This window comes from Labrus bergylta, chromosome 2, assembly GCF_963930695.1.
Source record: "Labrus bergylta chromosome 2, fLabBer1.1, whole genome shotgun sequence".
Classification (NCBI taxonomy): Eukaryota; Metazoa; Chordata; class Actinopteri; order Labriformes; family Labridae; genus Labrus; species Labrus bergylta.
Genome location: NC_089196.1, coordinates 35,170,617 through 35,189,601, shown reverse-complemented (window position 1 = coordinate 35,189,601; position 18,985 = coordinate 35,170,617). Strand labels below are relative to the sequence as shown.

The 18,985-nt window shown below is 41.6% G+C and overlaps 2 protein-coding genes across 4 annotated transcripts in view; one reads left to right on the top strand and one right to left on the bottom strand.

The window, feature by feature from the left end:
* Window positions 1-18,985, bottom strand: part of LOC136181106 (NLR family CARD domain-containing protein 3-like) — a 494,962-nt gene that overhangs the window by 306,494 nt on the left and 169,483 nt on the right. The window lies entirely within an intron of this gene.
* The window catches only part of LOC136181096 (NACHT, LRR and PYD domains-containing protein 3-like), a 128,162-nt gene that overhangs the window by 18,025 nt on the left and 91,152 nt on the right, over window positions 1-18,985 (top strand). Inside the window, exon 12 of one of the 3 annotated variants that reach the window (XM_065961393.1) lies at window positions 1,193-1,856. The exons of the other annotated variants lie outside the window; for them this stretch is intronic. Coding sequence (XP_065817465.1) covers window positions 1,193-1,752 — 560 coding nt within the window. The 3' untranslated portion in view covers window positions 1,753-1,856. Of the gene's footprint in view, window positions 1-1,192; window positions 1,857-18,985 lie in introns of those variants that run through there. 3 annotated transcript variants of the gene reach the window in all.

Genomic DNA, 18,985 nt, shown 5'->3' with positions numbered 1-18,985 from the left:
AACAGCAGAAATCATTTTTGATTTGACGTTCATTTTCATAAACATGTAAATATGCAGAGTCTCCAACATCAAGTTCTCTCCTCAAAAACATCCAGACGTGAATTACCTTCTTTTATTTTTAAAAGTCATCCATTATTTATCACTTCACGTTTTGATTGAAAGAAATCTTTAAGCTTAGATATAAAATCTTTTTTATATAAAAATTCTGCATAGAAGAGGAGCAACCATCAAACCAAGCATAAACTCTTGGTCTTATGAGCCTCACGCAACCTGACGCATGCCCCCTTCAGGTGAAGCAGCTGCCTCACCTCATGCTTTTTCTGTGCGGTTTTATGTCAAATTAGACTAAATATGTTAAAAACAGGTGAAATACATTACTTATTCTATGGAAAGTGAGGACGGATAATAGAAGTGTCTACAAACATTACATTGGTGACAAACAGTAAGAAAGCAAAAGGCATACGCTCGACCCAGTTTGTCAGGGATTGAATCTGGGATGAGGCACAACTCGTCACTGCCTCACCTCGCATCGGAGCCGGCTGGAAATATGTAAATTCAGAGATTTTGATCATGAAAATTATTGAACATTTTTGGAATCGTACAGAAATAACATTTATAACACAGATCAGTAGAAAAATATTAATATTTATTTGATTTAATGATTATTTGTTTTTTTACTTTTGATGATGACGAGCCTCACCTGCCTCCCCTGACAGCACGTCTCTGCTGCAGGTTATTCTCCCACACAGACGCGTCTCCCCCTTCCCTTTTGCTCTTAGTTTGAGCGGGATCATCGCTGAAAATGAAAACAAAACTTAAGAGTAAGTCTGTAAAAAGAACTCCATCCCGGTTATATGCAACTGTCCAGACCAACAGGACTCGAGGAACTACTAATCTGCACAGTTTGCACAGTTTATGTTTGAACTTTTTTACAAGTTACTAACTAAAAGCTGTGTCCCATACCAGCAGCTGCAGCCTTCCTCCACCCTGAGGTGTGCTTCTGCTTTGTGGTCCGTGTGGGAACACAGATGAAATCACTTTTGTTCCGCGCGTACTCGGATCAGTCCTGTACCGAAACGGTCCGGTCCGAGTACGTGTACCTTTACACCCCTATCAGTAAGTGTCAGTAAAGTTGTTGATGAATGAACAGATGATAACCTGCAGCTGTGTTGTGTCTCGTTCTCTCCATCAGACGCCTGTGAGCTGGAACTGGACACAAACACAGTGAACAGAAACCTCAAACTGTCTGACAACAACAGGAAGGTGACACGTGTGAAGGCGCTTCAGTCATATCCTGATCATCCAGACAGATTTGATTACTGGTGTTCTCAGCTGCTGTGTAGGACTGGTCTGACTGGTCGCTGTTACTGGGAGGTCGAGTGGAGAGGAGATGTTGATGTATCAGTGAGTTACAGAGGAATCAGAAGGAGAGGAGACAGAGCTGAATGTTCGTTTGGAGATAATGATCAGTCCTGGAGTCTGATCTGCTCTGATGGATGTTACTCTGTCAGTCACAATGACATAAGAACAAAGATCTCCTCCTCCTCCTCCTCCTCCTCCTCCTCCTCTGTCTCTCACAGAGTAGCAGTGTATGTGGACTGTCCTGCTGGCTCTCTGTCCTTCTACAGAGTCTCCTCTGACACACTGATCCACCTCCACACCTTCAACACCACATTCACTGAACCTCTCTATCCTGGGTTTGTGTTCTGGTCTCCTGGTTCTTCAGTGTCTCTGTGTCGTCTGTCAGTCTGAGAAACACTGCTGACTGAAGATCAGCTGACTCTGTTCACTCTGTCCAGCTGGTCTGTTTCATGGTTGGGGGTGTGTGATAATGGGGGGTGGGGGTGGTAATGGGGGTTAAATGTTCTACATTACAGAAAAACAATGGACCCCCTTCTTTAATGTCTGTATTGTTCTGATCTCACCAATAAAAAACAAGTGACAATTAAACAATTAAAGTCCTCCTCCTGCTGTCTTGATATTGGCAGCAGGAGGAGGAGTCATGGCTCCAGATCTGTTACAAATGGTAAACTTGTCTCTCAGGTGTCTTCCCACAGGCCCTGAAAACAGCAGTCATCAAGCCACTACTAGAAAAGAACAATCTAGACAATAATGAATAATTACAGACCTATATCAAATCTTCCTCTGTTAGGTCAAATGATAGACAAAGCTGTGTTTCAGAAGTTAAATAACTTCTTGATATTGAACAACTGTTTGGATGTCTTCCAGTCAGGTTTTGGACCAAACCACAGCACTGAGACAGCTCTGGTTAAAGAGTTTAATGACATCCGTTTAATCACAGACAGAACCTCAGTCTAAGTTCTTCTTGGGTAACACTTTATATGAAGGTCCTTGAAATAAGCTGTTATTACCATCAAATCTGCTGTATAAGACACACTTTAAACCCTCAGGCATCAGTTTAATTTACTACCCTCTTCAGTCATTAAGGACAAAAATGTCCACTTCCAAAAATCTGCTATAAAAATAGAACAGATTACTTTTTTTTTTTGCTTTTTTCTGCATAAATCTCTTAAACAACTTCAGCCCTGCTCAAAACTACCAAACATTCAATCATTTTGAGGATTTTAACCCTTTAGATGCCAATTTGATTACTTGATCACTGTTGTTATTTATGAAAAAAAAGAAGTTATTTTCCATATAACAAATATTTGGTGTCTGGGGGACTTTTTTAAAATCGGTCTTGGATATGTCAAAGATTATACGAAATATTTACTTTAATGCATTATTAGTTTTTGTGTAGCATCAGATTTAAAATGTACTACCCTCTTGAGTCATTAAGGACAAAAATGTTCACTTCCAAAAACTGCTATAAAAATAGTACAGATTATTTTTTTTCTGCTTTTTTGGGTTAAATGTTTTGATCAATTTCAGTCCTGATCAAAACGATCAAATATTGAATAATAAAATATCAGGATTTTTGACTCTTTAAATGCCAGTTTGATTACATGATGATAATATTTTTAATGAAAAAAACACACAAAAAAACAAGTTATTTTCCATATAACAAATGTTTGGTGTCTGGGGGATTTTTTTTAAATCAGTCTTTGTTTTGTTAAAATCTAAGGACAAACTGAAAATTTAAATATTTATATGCTTTTATTTACTTTGTGTTTAAAGGTTAATCAGCTTTATTATTACTTCTCAGGTTATCTCTGTTGTCAGCCTTTATTTAAAGTTTGTATTGAACACTGGAGAGCAGCACTGAGCAGGTCAGGAAATCAGGTAACCTTTGTGAGCCAGGTGTGTAAACCTGCTGAGTGGCTCTAACTGACAGACAGGAGTGTCAGCGGTGTGTGTGAGAGCAGGAGTGAGGTGAGAGGCTGAGACACTTTCAGGCTGAATTCAATGAAAGGAAGACAGCAGAGATACCTTTGGTAAGTGTGCTGTGTTCTTTGGTAATTATCTGTTCAGAATGTTTGAATGGTGACATGTATTTAATGTAGGCTGTTTATTTCAAAGTGATGCACTCTGCATTCTGGTTTTATAGTGTAGTGTTCACAGGAAACAATTAAATTAGAAGGGTAAATAATAATTAATATTGAACACATTTAACTGGTTTGTTTAAATTGTAAACAAAAGATAAAGAACTGAATAGATACTAAAATTCAGATTCATTTAATGGTTATATTAACTTAAATTCTGATTTGTTTTGTTTGGTGTTAAAATGGGAAAAAGGAAGGTAAGGATGATACAAGATGCATGGTTAATGTGTCAAAATTTGAGACTGATTTGATTTAGTATGTTTATGTTCTTAAAAGACTTTCGTTGATTAACATGTTCATGTCCTTTTATGTTTGAAGGTTTACAACCTGATAATCTCCTGAGGGATTGTTTAAGATGTGACAATACATACATTGGAAAAAGATCTAAAGAAAGCAGCTGAATTGCAAAGCGTGTCCTCTGTTATCTTCAAGCCCTATTTAAGTCGAGGAAGCACTGAATTAAAAAACACACAGAATGACCTGACAGTTGTAAACCAACCTGTGACAGTGATGATAAAAGGATCAATGGCCTTTTCAAAGTCAAAAAGAAGACTGTTGGCGCTGGAGGAAAACTTTACTTAAAGCTAAACTGAAATAAATTGACTACATTAACTACACCTGCTCAAAATGGCAGAATAAGCATTTGGAAAAACTGTAAAGCAGCTCACGCAGGAGAGGACCCATGTCGGGAAAATCATGGAAAGAATGACATATTTCATCGAAACCAGAGGATTACGTTCATCATATCAGAGTGGGTTTAGGAAAGGGATGGGAACAATGGATCCAGTTGTATGTTTAGAGACAGAAATAAGGAAAGCTCAGGTTAATAAAGAGTCGGTAATGGAAGTGTTTTTGATGTCCAAAAAGCCTATGACGAGGTTTGGAAAGAGGGATTAATTATCAAATTGCACAAAATGGGAATAACAAGTAAAAGTTTGACCTGGATTAAAGATTTTTTATTTGATAGATATATTCAAGTCAAGATTTGGGTGGCTATATCAACTAGATATAAGGTAGATAACGGAGCTCCTCAGGGGAACATTATAAGCCCACTCTTCTCAATAATGATTAATGATGTGTTTTCTGGAATGGTTTCTGATACTGGACAATCACTATTTGCTGATGATGGGGCATTGTAACATTGACTTAAAAATGTGTTGAATAATGAGGAAGGAAAATATAAAGCTTTGTTTACATTTTTAAAAGAAACTGGACTAGTTAAGATAATTTAATTAATTCATTTACTTTTCTTTCTTTATTATTATTATTTTTTCTTTTAATAGTTATAGGTATCCTGGCCCACACTCCAGCATAGTAGATGGCGCTAATGCACCTTAAAGCTAGTTGCCACCCGCCAATTAAAGAAGAGTATCATCAGCAATGAGTTGAGTTTTCTTCCTGTGACTCTTGGATGAGTGTCAGATGTCCGAGTTTCAGGAACTTAAAGATTTATTTAGACGACGGCTGCTCGCTGCAGTTATCAGAGATATATCAGGACAAACAACAACATGTGGATACAAAGAGGAGCTCCTCCGGCCAAGAAAACTGCTGGATGTGATTTTAACACCTGAAATCAAGCTGCAGTATGTAGTGCTGGAGACAAAGATTTATCCCCTAGAAGTGAATGTGGAAGTGAACGGACTGTGCAGGAATGACACCACATTACCACTAACTCAGAATAGTGGACAAGAGCAAGCTAACACACGGCAAAAGAGAACAGAGACCTCTACAATGACAAAGGTGGGCTCTGTATTGTCTAATACATTTCTCTGGGAAATGGGAGGACGGTTAACAGGCAGAGCACAGTGAGCTGAGATATGTGATGAGACATGTGATGAGACCGGCTGGCCTGCAGTACCTCCCCTGCAAAGTGCCCCTTCAACCCCGGTATCTGGAAGGACACAGCCGTGGACAGCTGTGAAAGGGAGGGTTAGCAACAAGCCTCTCCTACAACCTAATGTGGAACTATAGAACAGATATTCCCCTCTGTTGCAGAGCACTGGATCTTCATCTGGTTCTCCATCCTCAGACATCAGGGTAAGGACTGAAAACATATCAAAAAGTAAACGGCTACAGGGAAAGCTAAAGCCTGGGCTTGAGACTCTGATTGTGGGTGACTCTGCTGTTAAAGATGTACAAAGGATGTGCGGTAAAAACAAAGAAGTACTGTGTTTTCCCAGAGATATGGTCTCTGATTTAGCAGAAAGGATCTTGCATATTGTGGCTGAACACCCGACTGTGAAGAATGTCATACTACACATTGGGTCAAATGATGTCACAAAACAACAATCTGAAGTCTTGAAACAGGACTTCACTGGTCTGCTGAGGATGGTCAGCCCCTTGGATGTGGATGTGTTTATCAGTGGCCCCATACCACCAGTCAGAAGAGCAGAGGAGAGATTCAGCAGGTTGTTGGCACTGAATAACTGGCTTACAACTGCATGTAATGCCCATTCAGTGAATTTTATTAACAATTTTAACATTTTCTGGGAACGCAGACATCTTTTTAAGGCAGATGGATTTTGCCTGAACATGTCAGGGGTGAAACTGTTCACCTCTAACCTATTTTACTCCCTGCCTCAACCATCAGTTCTCTCTTGTCGCCAAGGACATGAGACAAAAGAAAACAGCTTTCAAGAAAGACAAAACACAGCGGGATGAAAACCTTCGTCAAGAATCACGTCTGCCAGTATCTGAGGAGAGACCTAAAGAGGAGAGACATCGGAACCAAGAGGAGGGGTCTCCATCGACCTTCGACCCCCTCACCAACACCAACACCTTTGAATTCTCCTCCCCCCACCTGGAGTTCACTGACCAGATGAAGGAGCTGGTCAATGCTGGATTAAAAAGTACCCCCCGCCCTTCTCCCTTATTCTCTTCCATGAACACCCGACGGCGCCCACCATTGCCCGTTCTGACACAGCTCTCTTGGTTAGACAAAAATAACAGTGCAGCTGTTCTTATCGAGTCAACCCCTCCCAACTTCAGTTTTGTAAGCGAGGCCAGAGTGCATAAGAGAGGAGGAGGAGTTGCAGTTTTGTTTAATGACTCCTTCCAATGTAAGTGTGGCAAGGGTTGGTGAATGGTAATATCTTATGTCAAATAATAACCGACAACGCCACCTGGGGGCTTGCACCTCAGGAAATACAGAACTTAAAACTCCAAATGTAAATACCTAAGACACACAGATTCGAACACTGATGAGGCAGAGACGTGGTTTCAAAAGAATTTAAGGGATTTATTTGAATAAATCCGAGGAAATATGCAAACTGGACTGCAGCTGTGAATTTCAACATCTTGCACTGCAGCTGCCATGATAAAGACTGCTTGTTACAACCAGGTTACAACAAACCACCTCTGCTCTTCAGGTGCTGAGGCTCACGTGAGTGATGTAGGAAGTCAAACAAGAGAAGCATGAATAGATGGCGCCCTCTGCTGTTTAAAAAAAGTACGGTGATTCAGTTTTTCAGAGTATCAAAGTGAACCTTGACACCTTTGAATCAATTTTTAACTGCCTCAGGATTAATCTTTATATCTCTAGTATGCAGGTGTTGGAAACAGGAAGTTAGTTAGCACAGGGAGCTTCAGCAGTGACACACAGGTACTGTACATCACCTGTAGTAGTCCCTTTTTTAGTGCAGTCATACCTGCGTCAGGTGTGAACACGGACAGATTTCGATTGGCTGTGACTGACACTTAAAATCTGCTTTGATAGTTACTCTGTAGATTCAGATGAACCAGGTCCATTTAGATTTTCATTCATTTCAAAGAGCGTCCCATTGATTGACTAACGATGTAAATGATCATTCACTGTGAAACTGTCGACAGTTTTTAGACAATTAAAAAAAACATGTTAAACACAGAAGTTTATCGATCACTGAAGATCATTTCAAAAGGACGATGGTCAATAATAACTCAAGTTTTTGTCTTTTTTTAATGACAGTCTGAAAGTTCTTCTCTTGATTGACAGCTGAGGTTTCAACATGAAGATGATCTCTGCTGCTTCTGATCACACACACTTTTATTTCTTCTCATGAATCTTAAAATAATGAACTCAAACTTCCTTCAGGGAGAAATGGAGGGTGTGTCCTTTGATCACCTGTTGGTATGTTGATGAACCAACTGTGGTATTTCCTGGTCTCAGTAGGACTCTGACTCTGTCTCGTTCTGACGCAGATCTGTTCTCTGTGTTGAAGGTAAGAGACACTTTTCACTGTTTTTAAGACTCTCTGTTTGATTGAAGTGTCAAAAGAGCTGTAAGCTATCAGTTAGCCACCAGGTTCATTAGCTGCTCTGACTATAGTAGAAGTGCAGGGAACACAATGACTCTCAGTTAGCATGCAGGCTATGCTAACATGCTAACAGTACAGTTTAACACAGCAGAGGGAGGGCGTGGAGTCTGTCCTCATCAGTTAGGACTAAAAATAATCACTCCATCAGCTCAACTGGTTCCACAACTTCTCTGAAACTGGACGGTTGCCAAGCAACACAAACACTCCTCTGCAAGTCAAGTCAAGTCAAGTCATATTTATTATAAAGCACATTTAAAAACAGCTACAGCTGACCAAAGTGCTGTACAATACATGAAAAAAGAAAAAACAACTTGAGATCACAATGTCCACAAGAGAGAAATATATATATATATATATATATATATATATATGTGTATACATACATACATATATAAAGAAAGAATATATAAAGAAAGCAACAAAGGAACCTGAAAGAAACGGTCTATTCAGGACCAGGGGACTCAAATGCTAAAATATAAAAGTATGTCTTGAGACAGGACTTAAAAGAGTCAACAGAGGGTGCAGACCTGATGGAATGAAGGAGGCCGTTCCACAGTTTACAGGCTTTTACTGAAAAGGCCGGATCTCCCTTTAGCTTGAGCCGTGAGCGGGGAACAGCCAGGAGGCCCAGGCGCCTAGATGAGGTGTACGGCCTGAGGAGGTTGGTAATATAAAGGGGGGCCAAGCCATTCAGGGCTTTAAAAACAAACAACACAATCTTAAAATCGATTCTGAATTGTATTGGGAGCCAATGAAGGAACGCTAGGACAGGACTGATATGCTCCCTCTTCTTGGTTCCAGTCAGCAGCCTTGCTGCAGCATTTTGGACCAGCAATTGCAGTAGTCAAGCCGGGATGAAATGAGCGCATGGGTTACTGTCTGTAAGTCACTGAATGAGAGGATAGGTTTTAGCTTGGAAATTGTACGGAGCTGAAAGAAACTGTATTTGACAACTGGATTTACCTGCCGATCAAATGTAAAGCCCGAGTCGAAGATAAAGCCAAGGTTCCTGTCGTGGGGCCTAATGTGGCTGTATAAGTGACCTAAGCTGTTGGCGACCTGTTTGATGATGTCGGGGGGGCCAAAAAGAACAGCTTCGGTTTTTGACTCATTTAATTGTAGAAAGTTATGGGCCATCCAGTGTTTTATGCCTTCAAGGCATTGTATAAGAGAGGTGAGTTCTGCGAGATTGTTTGGTTTGACCGGTAGATAAAGCTGAGTGTCATTTGCGTAGAAGTGGTATGAGTGGTTGTGCTTCTGGATAATTTGACCCAATGAAAGCATGTATAGTGAAAATAGCAGAGGGCCTAGGATGGATCCCTGTGGTATCCTACAGCTCAGACCAGATTGGGAGGATGTGGCGTTAGTTAAGTTTACAGAGAAGGTTCTGTTGTTCAGGTATGATGTAAACCAAGTCAGAGCTGTGCCCCCAACACCAACCCAATGCTACAGGCGATTCATTAAAATTGTGTGGTCGACAGTATCGACTGCTGCAGTAAGGTCCAGTGAGATCAGGAAAGCACAGTTTCCAGAGTCCATTGTAAGCAGAAGGTCGTTGTGGATTTTGAGAAGTGTAGATTCTGTGCTATGGGCTGCTCTGAAACCTGATTGAAATTTGTCTAAAATACTATTATGAGGGCTGCCCTATAGCATGTTTAAATGAGGGAGGAACAGCACCAGTTGACATAGAGCTGTTTATAATGGAGAGGATAAAAGGGCCGGTAATATCAAAGGAATATTTGAGGAGCTTGGTACGTACTATGTCACTGGGGCAGGTGGCAGATTTCATTTTAAAAACCGTCTCTTTGAGTGAGGTTAAGGTGATAGGCTCAAAACAGTTTAACTGGGCAGAGCAGTTGAAGGGCGGGGAGGCTGAGATGTGCCTGGTAGGGGCTGAGATATTTTTTCTAATGCCAGCAACTTTTTCAGTGAAGAACTTTAGGAAGTCTTCTGCTCTACTAAGGGGAGTGTCTAGAGAGGATCCAGGAGGGGGGCAGGTGAGAGAGTTTATAATATTGAATAGGACTTTAGGATTATGGTGATGTTTTGAGATGATATCTGAGAAATGTTTTGCTCTCGCTGCCTTGACTGCAATTTGGTAGCTGATCAGCCGCTCTTTAAGGATGTCATGTGAGATTTGGAGCTTATCCTGCTTCCACTTGCGTTCAGCTTGTCTGCAGCTCCACATTAGGGCTCTAGTGGATTCAGTAATCCAAGGCTGTGATTTAGGCTTTGGTTTTTTTTATCTTGAGAGGAACAATATGGTTGAGAATTGAGGAGCAGGTAGCATTAAATAACTTAATGTGATCCTCAGTGCAGAGTTCCGTAGGAATATTTTCAACGGACAGAGTATCGTGAGCAGCTAAGAAAGCAGCTGAGAATAAACTGGCAGTGGAAGAGTTAATGTAACGAGAGTAAAGCATGGGGAGGAGATCATTTGATGACAGGTCAGAGAGAGACACATTAAAAATAATGGCACTGTGATCTGAAAGACAAGGGTCCATTATTTCCAAATTGTTAACAGGAAGACCACAAGACAAGACCAAGTCCAAAGTGTGGCCATGTTTATGAGTGGGACCTGAGACATGCTGTGCAAAATTAAATGATTCAATCAGGTTTAAAAATTCACCGACAAGTGGTTTTGATGGACAACATACATGGATATTAAAATCACCCAGTATTAAAATTCTTTCAAATGATGGCACAATTTGCGATAAGAGGTCTGCAAACTCAGTGATAAAATGTTTATCTGATTTTGGAGGACGATATAATATGATGATAAGAAGAGGGTTTGCTGTACCCACTTTGTTTTTAAAAACTGCTGCCAGACCCCCGCCCCGTCCGGAGGGTCGTGGCGTGTTAAAGAAGGAACATTCATTTGGAGAAAGCTCAATAAGTGGACTTACATCATTGGAGTTCGGTCAAGTTTCAGTCGCCAGAAGGAAATCTAGGCCCTGGGATGTGAAAAAGTCGTTAAGAATAAAAGTCTTATTTAGCACTGATCTGGCATTTATCAGAGCCAGTTTAATCGGGGCCGCATTACTGACGTGCGCTAGTGGCGTCCATGGCAGAGAGCGGAGGTTACTAGAGTTTACACCGCTGCAACGTTCAGTGGCAGATCAGGATTTTGAGCCTCTGTGATATCGGAAAGACATTTTTACTGGAATATTGAAAGTGCTAGAAGCCTCGAAAGGTCCAAGTCCTGTAGTTGAATGAATTTTCGACGTGGAGCTCTGCAGAAGGGGACAGCTGATCTCTACTGCACCCACAGCAGAGATCAGCACAGACCAGAGACCTTATTATGCAGCTCTATAAGTAGAATTACTGCAGTGAAATCACAGTGTGTGATTCTAGTAGATAGATTTATAAAGACAAACTCTGTCTGCTGTAGTTATTCTCTATGATCAGCTCTTATTGAATGTCTCCTTCCAGTCAGATAGCTGTGTCAGATTGATCTAAACAATGGGGATTCTTCAGTCTGTTGGGCCCCTTCACAGGGGGGTCCTCCAACCATTCATCACCAATATGTGATCAATAATCTGACACCTACAAAAAAGTGCTCTGTATAAACATTTATCTTCAAAGTTCACAGAAGTATTATTTCCAACATAAAGAACATCTCTCCCCGATAGTTAAGACTAGACTCGCAGCATTCGGTCATTTACTGTTACATTTCATCTTCACTGTCTGCTCCACCACTGCTCCTCTGTTTTCACTCTCAGACGGATAATTCATTTCATAGGAATAAATCATGTGACTCTTAGCAGAGCGATGAGAGTGAGTGCTGTCAGATGGGGCCCCCTTAGGACCCGATCACACAAAGACGCAACTCGCCTCAAAAAAACACCTGAACGCAGCTGAGGAAAGAACAGCTGGGAGCGCCTGTGGAGCAGGGCTGTGTGTGCATACGGGCGACCAAATGAAATATGTTTGCTCCAAGAGGAGGAGGGGAAAATGTCATAAAAAGCTGAGGTCAAACCTACTTGATTTGATTGGCTACTTTAAGTGACATTGACGATCGCTGCGACTCTGCTTCTTGATCAAAAAAGTTGAAAAATGTTTAAACTTTTATGCGTACCCAAAAACTGCTAGAAAAATGTGTCTTGCAGCAACAAAGAAGAGCGCCCAGCAATCACGCTGGACCATAAGATAACCATGGTTTTGTTGGTGCTGCATTCCCTTTTTGAAGGTGAACCAGGTAGATGTGATGTTTGTAGACTGACAGGGAGGTGATGATGATGATGATGATGATGGTGAATCAGCAGCTTCATATCTTTGTTTTCTCCACAGCTGAAGATCTTTGACTGGATGTGACTTCAGCAGATGAACTCCGTCAGTGTTTTTGTAGTGACAGAGTGCAGCTCTCCCAGCAGGGGGCGCTCTGCTATGGATCAGTGTGAGGACACAGAGGAGGGAGTCCCTCCCTCTAAAACCTCTCTGTGTGAGGAACATGAAGCTCTGAGGTGAGGATCTCTAACTGTCCATGACTCTTCTCCATGTCACAGCTCAGCACTCACATCACTCCACCTTCATCATCATCATCATCATCATCATCATCATCATCATCATCATCATCACTGTCTCATCTGCTGCTCACAGTAACTAATAATGTTGGATTTTTTGTATCAGGATGCAGGAACAGAGACCAGACTCTCCTGGACCCAGCTGTGTGTCCATGAAGAGTGACCGGTCTATAGATCGCTTTATTGACTTTAAAGATGGACGTCCGGCTGATGGAAGGTAAGATTTGAAATTGACAAAGAGCTCTGTTCTGCTTTTCTGTAGGCTCACTCTTTCATCCTCAGCCATATACATCACTCTCAGTCTTCAGTCCATGTTCACCTCTCCCTGGACTCGTACTTTTCTCCTGTTTCTCCTACTTCTCCACCAGAGGTCCTCAGAATTCACCTCCTTCTCTTCTAGGTTTCAATAGCCCACACTTTCCCTTCTACTCTACTCACCTGTCTTCATTTTCCTCATCAGCTTCATTTAGTTTTCTTACCACTTCATGATCATTGTGTGCTTTGGTTCTATCTTGTGTTTTTTCTTTTGAAGTGTTTGTATTTGAACCCTGACCTTCCTGAAGGCTGTAAAATGTGGAAAATAATCATTTTATTGCAGCATTTTTTTCTGCATTTGGGTCTTTCCCTGCGCCCTATTTCCCCGACCCTGTCAGAACTTAACCTGCCTGACACAGAACCAGGCGACAGTGTAATGGACTTTATGACTTTAAAGCAAAAAGAGCCCTACTAGAAAGAAGCTAAATATTCTTAGACAAAGTCAAAATAATAGGCCAAACCTTAAAAAGAGACAAATCTGAGGAAATATTTATTTTTGGGCTTTTTGTTCCGTTTAGAGACGGGACAGTAGATAGAGTCGGAAAACAAGGAGAGAGAGAATGGGGAATGACATGCAGGAAAGGAGCCACAGGTCGGATTTAAACCCGAGCCACCCGCTTGGAGGGCTACAGTCTCCCTACATGGGACACGCACACTAACCACTAGGCCACCAGCACCCCAATTAAAGCATTTTTATTGAATTAATATATTTGTTTTTCCCTCAGGTAGAATGAAAGTCCTCTCCTTCCTCACTCCCAATGATGACCAAAACAAACAGACATACTGTCCACAATATCAGATTTCATTCACTGAGAGTCTGCTTCTGCACGTCCATTTTAAAGCATGCACCATCAAGGATGGGAGCCACGGTTTAAAAACTGTGATTAGAGGATTATGGTCCACGAGGTGGATGTTGGATGTCCTGACTTTGTCCACAGCCCAGATCCTGAACCTGATGAGGTTCTGCTGGTGAGATGTTGGGCATTGAAAGCTTCAGGTCACGTTCACTAACCTACCTGGTCCATACATCCTGCTGATCCAGCTGACCATTGTACTGATATCTGACTACACTTTCTCCTGGACTACATAGTTTAACACTTGATCCTTGTTTTAGTGAATGGTATCTGAGTCCAGCTGAGGCATGTTTAGTACATCAGGGATGACTTTGTCCCAGAAGTGAGTTCCAGGTTGAGGTTCCTGAAGTTGTTATGGACAAGTTCTTGATCTTGATCTGTTCTGTATCCTAATAGTAATTGCTGCTCGTTGTAAATGCTGCTCGGTCTCTAAATGTACTATGGAAGGTAGAGCCTTCAGTTATCAGGCCTGCTCGTGGTACCTACAGTCTCTAAATGTACTATGGGAGGTAGAGCCTCCAGTTTTCAGACTCCTCTCCTCTGGAATCATCTTCCAGCCGGGGTGAGGGAGGGAGACACACTCTGTATTTTTAAGAATAGAATTAAAAGTAACTATACATTTTATAGTTAGGGCTGGCACTGGTGTGATGGCTTCAAACAAAATCAATTAGGTAAGCCGCTGCTGAGCGGGTTTAACACACTATCAAATAGAAACAAAAGGCAGGCCGCGGATCCAAAGTCAACTTATGAACTACATTTATTAATAGAAAACTTTTCAGCAAAACTAAACTTCACAAAATAAAATAAACAAACAGATTGCTATATAATGTATATCCTAAGCGGCCCTTTGCAGTCAAAAAACTGTTCCGCTTCCCCACTCTGACTCTCCCCCCAGGTGTCCTTAATCAACTTAAATTCCACTACCAATACGCCAAGGCTCCGCCCCATAGAGGGAGAAATAATGCACAGATACCCCCCAAATCAATTAGCAAAATGTAAAACCAAAATAAGCCAGAATAAACAATAATATAAACAAATAATTCTAAAGTCATTAATGTTTGGCTCTTTACGATTTTTACACTGTAAATAATTCATATGGCCATTTGGCCACAACATACCGGCCCCTAATTGTTTACACTAAAGCAAAACAATTACCTATCATACATTCAATGGGGCCAAAAAGACAGGAATTAGAAATACTTTACATACATTATCAACATATATTCAATAGTCCATAATAGTCAGGGGGGGGGTGTGTGTGTTTATGTTTGTATACATTTCTCGGGGGGCCAGAGGTTACCAGCACATAGCCCCCTTTTAATTAATTAACTGCCTCCAAGAGCAGGCAGAGTTTATCAATAGGTCTCTGTAAGATGCTGCTCTTGGTTTTCACCAAGACACTCCGGACGAGCCCTTTGGACCCCTGGAATGTCTTTACAACACGGCCCAGGAGCCAAGAGCTCCTCGGTGCTGTGTTGTCCACTATGATGACAAGGTCGTTCAGGCAAAGGTTCCTTTTGGGGTGGTGCCACTTGTTTCGCTGTTGTAAGATTGGAAGATATTCTCTAATCCATCTCCGCCAGAAGAGATCTGCCAGGTACTGTACCTGTCTCCATCTTCTCTGGGAGTACAGGTCTTCCTTCTGAAAGAGTCCAGGCAGCATGATTGGTTTCGTTTTGAGTTGAAGGAGGTGGTTTGGTGTAAGGGGTTCAAGGTCGTTAGGATCACTTGACACTGTTGTTATCGGCCTATCGTTCATTATTGCTTCGACCTCACATAGTGCTGTTTGTAAAGTTTCATCATCCAATATTTGCTCCTTTAAGACAGAGTAAAGAATCTTTTTCACAGGTCTGATTAGCCTTTCCCACACTCCACCGTGATGGGCTCCAAATGGTGGGTTGAATATCCATTTTACGCCATCCTTCAGTAATGTATTTTCCACTTTGTGATGATCAAATTTTCTGAGAGTGTCTTTAAGCTCCTTCTGTGCCCCCACGAAATTTGTCCCATTGTCTGTGCGGATGCTTGTCACTGTTCCTCTGCGACACATGAATCTGCGCAGAGCATAAATGCAGGAATCAGTGTCCAATGAGTTTGCCACTTCTAAGTGTACAGCTCGACTCCCAAGGCAAGTAAAGATAACACCCCAGCGTTTAACATTTGACCAGCCCCGCTTCACCTCTATTGGTCCAAAATAATCAATACCCACATGTGTAAAGGGTGGTAGATCTGGAGACACTCTGTCCTCCGGAAGATCAGCCATTTTCTGCTCGCCAACCTTCGCTTGCATGCGGCGGCAGAGGACACAGTTCTTAATGATTCGTCTTGCAGATGAGTTTGCATGAGGCAACCAGAATCTTTGCTGTAGTCTGGAGAGCATGTGGCTTCTCCCTGAGTGCCCAGTCTGCAGATGGATATTTCGCATTAGTAGTTTGGATATGTGAGAGTTTTTGGGTAGTATAATTGGATTCTTTAAGTCTATAGGCATTGCTAACTTGCCTATTCTCCCTCCAACTCTCAGCATGCCTTCATCCACCATTGGGTCCAGTTTAAAAGATTTCCAACCGTGTGAGTTCCTGTGAGAAAAAGCATCTTTGCTCAAAGAGAATGATTGACCTTTCAGCATTTTTCATGTCTCCTACAGACAGATGTTGTACTTCACAGATTATCTTTAAAAGGTTCATTTTGTCTTTCAGGGTTTTTGCAGATGTCCAGCTAGAGTTTAGGTCAGTTTTTGTAGATTATTTTCTTTGATTTACTAAAAGAAGAAGTTCTCTAAACTTTAAGATCCAAGCAACACCTTTTTGTAGTCTGTTCCATGATGAGTAATACTCAATCAACTTGCTGGTTGGATTTTTCTCCACCATGCTTAGACTATTAACAGATGCCTCGTTTTTTTTATCTCTGGAACATCGGGAGAAATTTGTCTCAATTTCTTAGGGGTCTCTGGCCAAGCTGTTTCTTGCAGTTCCAGATACTTGCCATCTTGACTCTAGGAAGGGTTCAACATGCAGCCCACGTGATGCCGCGTCTGCTGGGTTGTCTTTAGAGCCCACATGTCTCCATTGCTTTTCTTGAGATAGGTCATGGATCACTGAAAGTCTGTTGGCAACAAAAGTGTGGAATCTCTTTGTATGATTATGAATATATCCTAGCACAGAGGTGCTGTCTGTCCAAAATATAGAGTCTTTGATTTCTACTTGTAGTTCTCTTTTCAACATCCTGTCCACCTTTACTGCAAGCGTCGCCACTGTCAGCTCCAACCTGGGGATCGTAATCTGTTTCAGAGGAGTGACCCTGGATTTTCCCATAATGAATATGACATGGACTTGTCCAGCAACATTTGTAAACCTGAGGTAACTCACAGTGCCATAACCCATTTCGCTCGCATCACAGAAGTGATGGAGTTCTGTAGTTCTGATTGGGCCAAAATTCTCAGGTTTTATACACCTGTCCACTTGAAATCTGCTGAGCTGATCCAAACCTGTAACCCAGATCTGCCATTGCTTAGTCAGTTTTCCTGGGATGATTTCATCCCATCCACATTTTAATTTGCAGAGTTCTTGGAGTATTTGCCTGGCCTTAAGAATGAAAGGGGCAAGGAATCCCAACGGATCATAGATTGAGCTAACCATGGAAAGAATATCCCTTCTTGTGAGGGCTTTGTTCTTGATGGCGATTTTGAAGGTAAAGGAATCTCTTTCAGTATTCCATTGGATCCCAAGAGCCCTTTCAACTGGCAGTTTCTCTCTGTCCAGGTTTAGTTCCTTGAGATTCTTTGCTCCCTGATGTTCAGGAATACTCATCAGAACTTGGCGGCTATTACAGACCCATTTGGTCAATGAGAAGCATCCCTGAGAGCAAGCTTCTTTGAGGTCTCTGATAAGCCTGATGGCTTGATCTACTGTAGCTACTGATTTGAGGCAGTCGTCAACATAGAAATTGTGTTGGATTGATTCTGTTACCTCCTTTTCGTACTTGTAGTTGTTGTCTTCTGCTGTTTGTTTTAGAGCAAAATTGGCAATGCTAGGCGAAGAAACAGCGCCAAAGAGGTGAACCTTCATTCTATAGGCTTCCAAGGGTTTGTTGGTGTCTCCACTAGGCCACCACAGAAACCTGAGGAAGTCCCTCTGGTTGTCATTAACCATTACCTGATAGAACATTGCCTCAGTATCTGCCATTAAAGCTATTTGTTCCTGGCAAAACCTGAGTAGAACTCCAATGAGAGCGTTTGCCAGGTCAGGACCTTGGAAGAGTTCTTTGTTCAAAGATGTGCCTTTGTAGGATGAAGCACAGTCAAACACAACTCTTACTTTTCCTTTCTGACGATGGTAAACACTGTGATGAGGTATGTACCATACCTGTCCGTCTCTCCGACCTAGCTGTTCAGTTGGCACTTTCTCTGCAAATCCTTTCTTGAACACATCATCCATGAAACTTTTGTACTCCATTGCATAACCTTCATCCCTTTTGAATCTCCTAAGAAGATTTAAGATGCGCTGTTCTGCCATTTCATAGTTGTCAGGCATTACAGTCTCTTTGTTGCGAAAAGGCAAAGGTAGGTGATAGTGTCCATCTTTTTGTACAACTGAGGTTGATGCGATCTTCATGAATCTTCTGTCCTCATCTGACATTTCATTTTTCTCTTCACAGGCCTTTTCAGGGAAGTCCTGATTATATTGTCTTATCAGGAGATCCTTTAGTTGACCAACTGATATTCGATCGGCCATTGCTACCACGGGTCCAGATTCCACAGCAGAACAAGAATAAAGTGGCCCATTTACCACCCATCCAAACACTGCCTTGACTGCATATGGTCCATTTCCTTGGCTATTTATTATGTCCCATAGTTCCATTGCTTTAGGCACATCAACTGCTATTAGAAGATCAATATCAGCATCAATTTCATTCAGTTGTATTCTGTTTAGATATGGCCATCTTTCGAGATCCTTAGAGGTAGGTATATTCTCCTTTGAGACAGGTATCTTACTTTGTGTGAACACTTTGGGTAGGTTAAGTTAGGTGCTGCCCTCCAAGTTACTTATCTCCAATCCAGTGAGTTCATAACTCTTTACAGGCCTTTCCTGCCCCATGGTTTTTAAGACAACTGTAGTTCGCCTTGCTTTAGGGTTCAGCTGCTTCATCAGATGCTCTGTGCAAAATGATGCAGAGCTGCCAGGATCGAGGAATGCATAAGTTGAGATGAATTTATTCCCTTTATCAACTTTTACTCTGACTGGCACAATGGCTAATGCGCAGTCCCTACCGGCCCCAGTTACTTCATCCGCTGAAACAAGAGCACTGCTGACGGATGTTTCTTTTGTTTTGGTAGGGCTAGCATTAGGTTTGAGTTCTTGATATGTCGTTCCTATGCCTTCTATGTGTACAATTGTTGATTGATTCCTGATACACTTTTGACATGTCAGCCTTCGTTTGCAGTTTTTGCTTATATGTCCTTTTATTAAACATCCAAAGCTGTGACCATTTGTTTTTAGGAA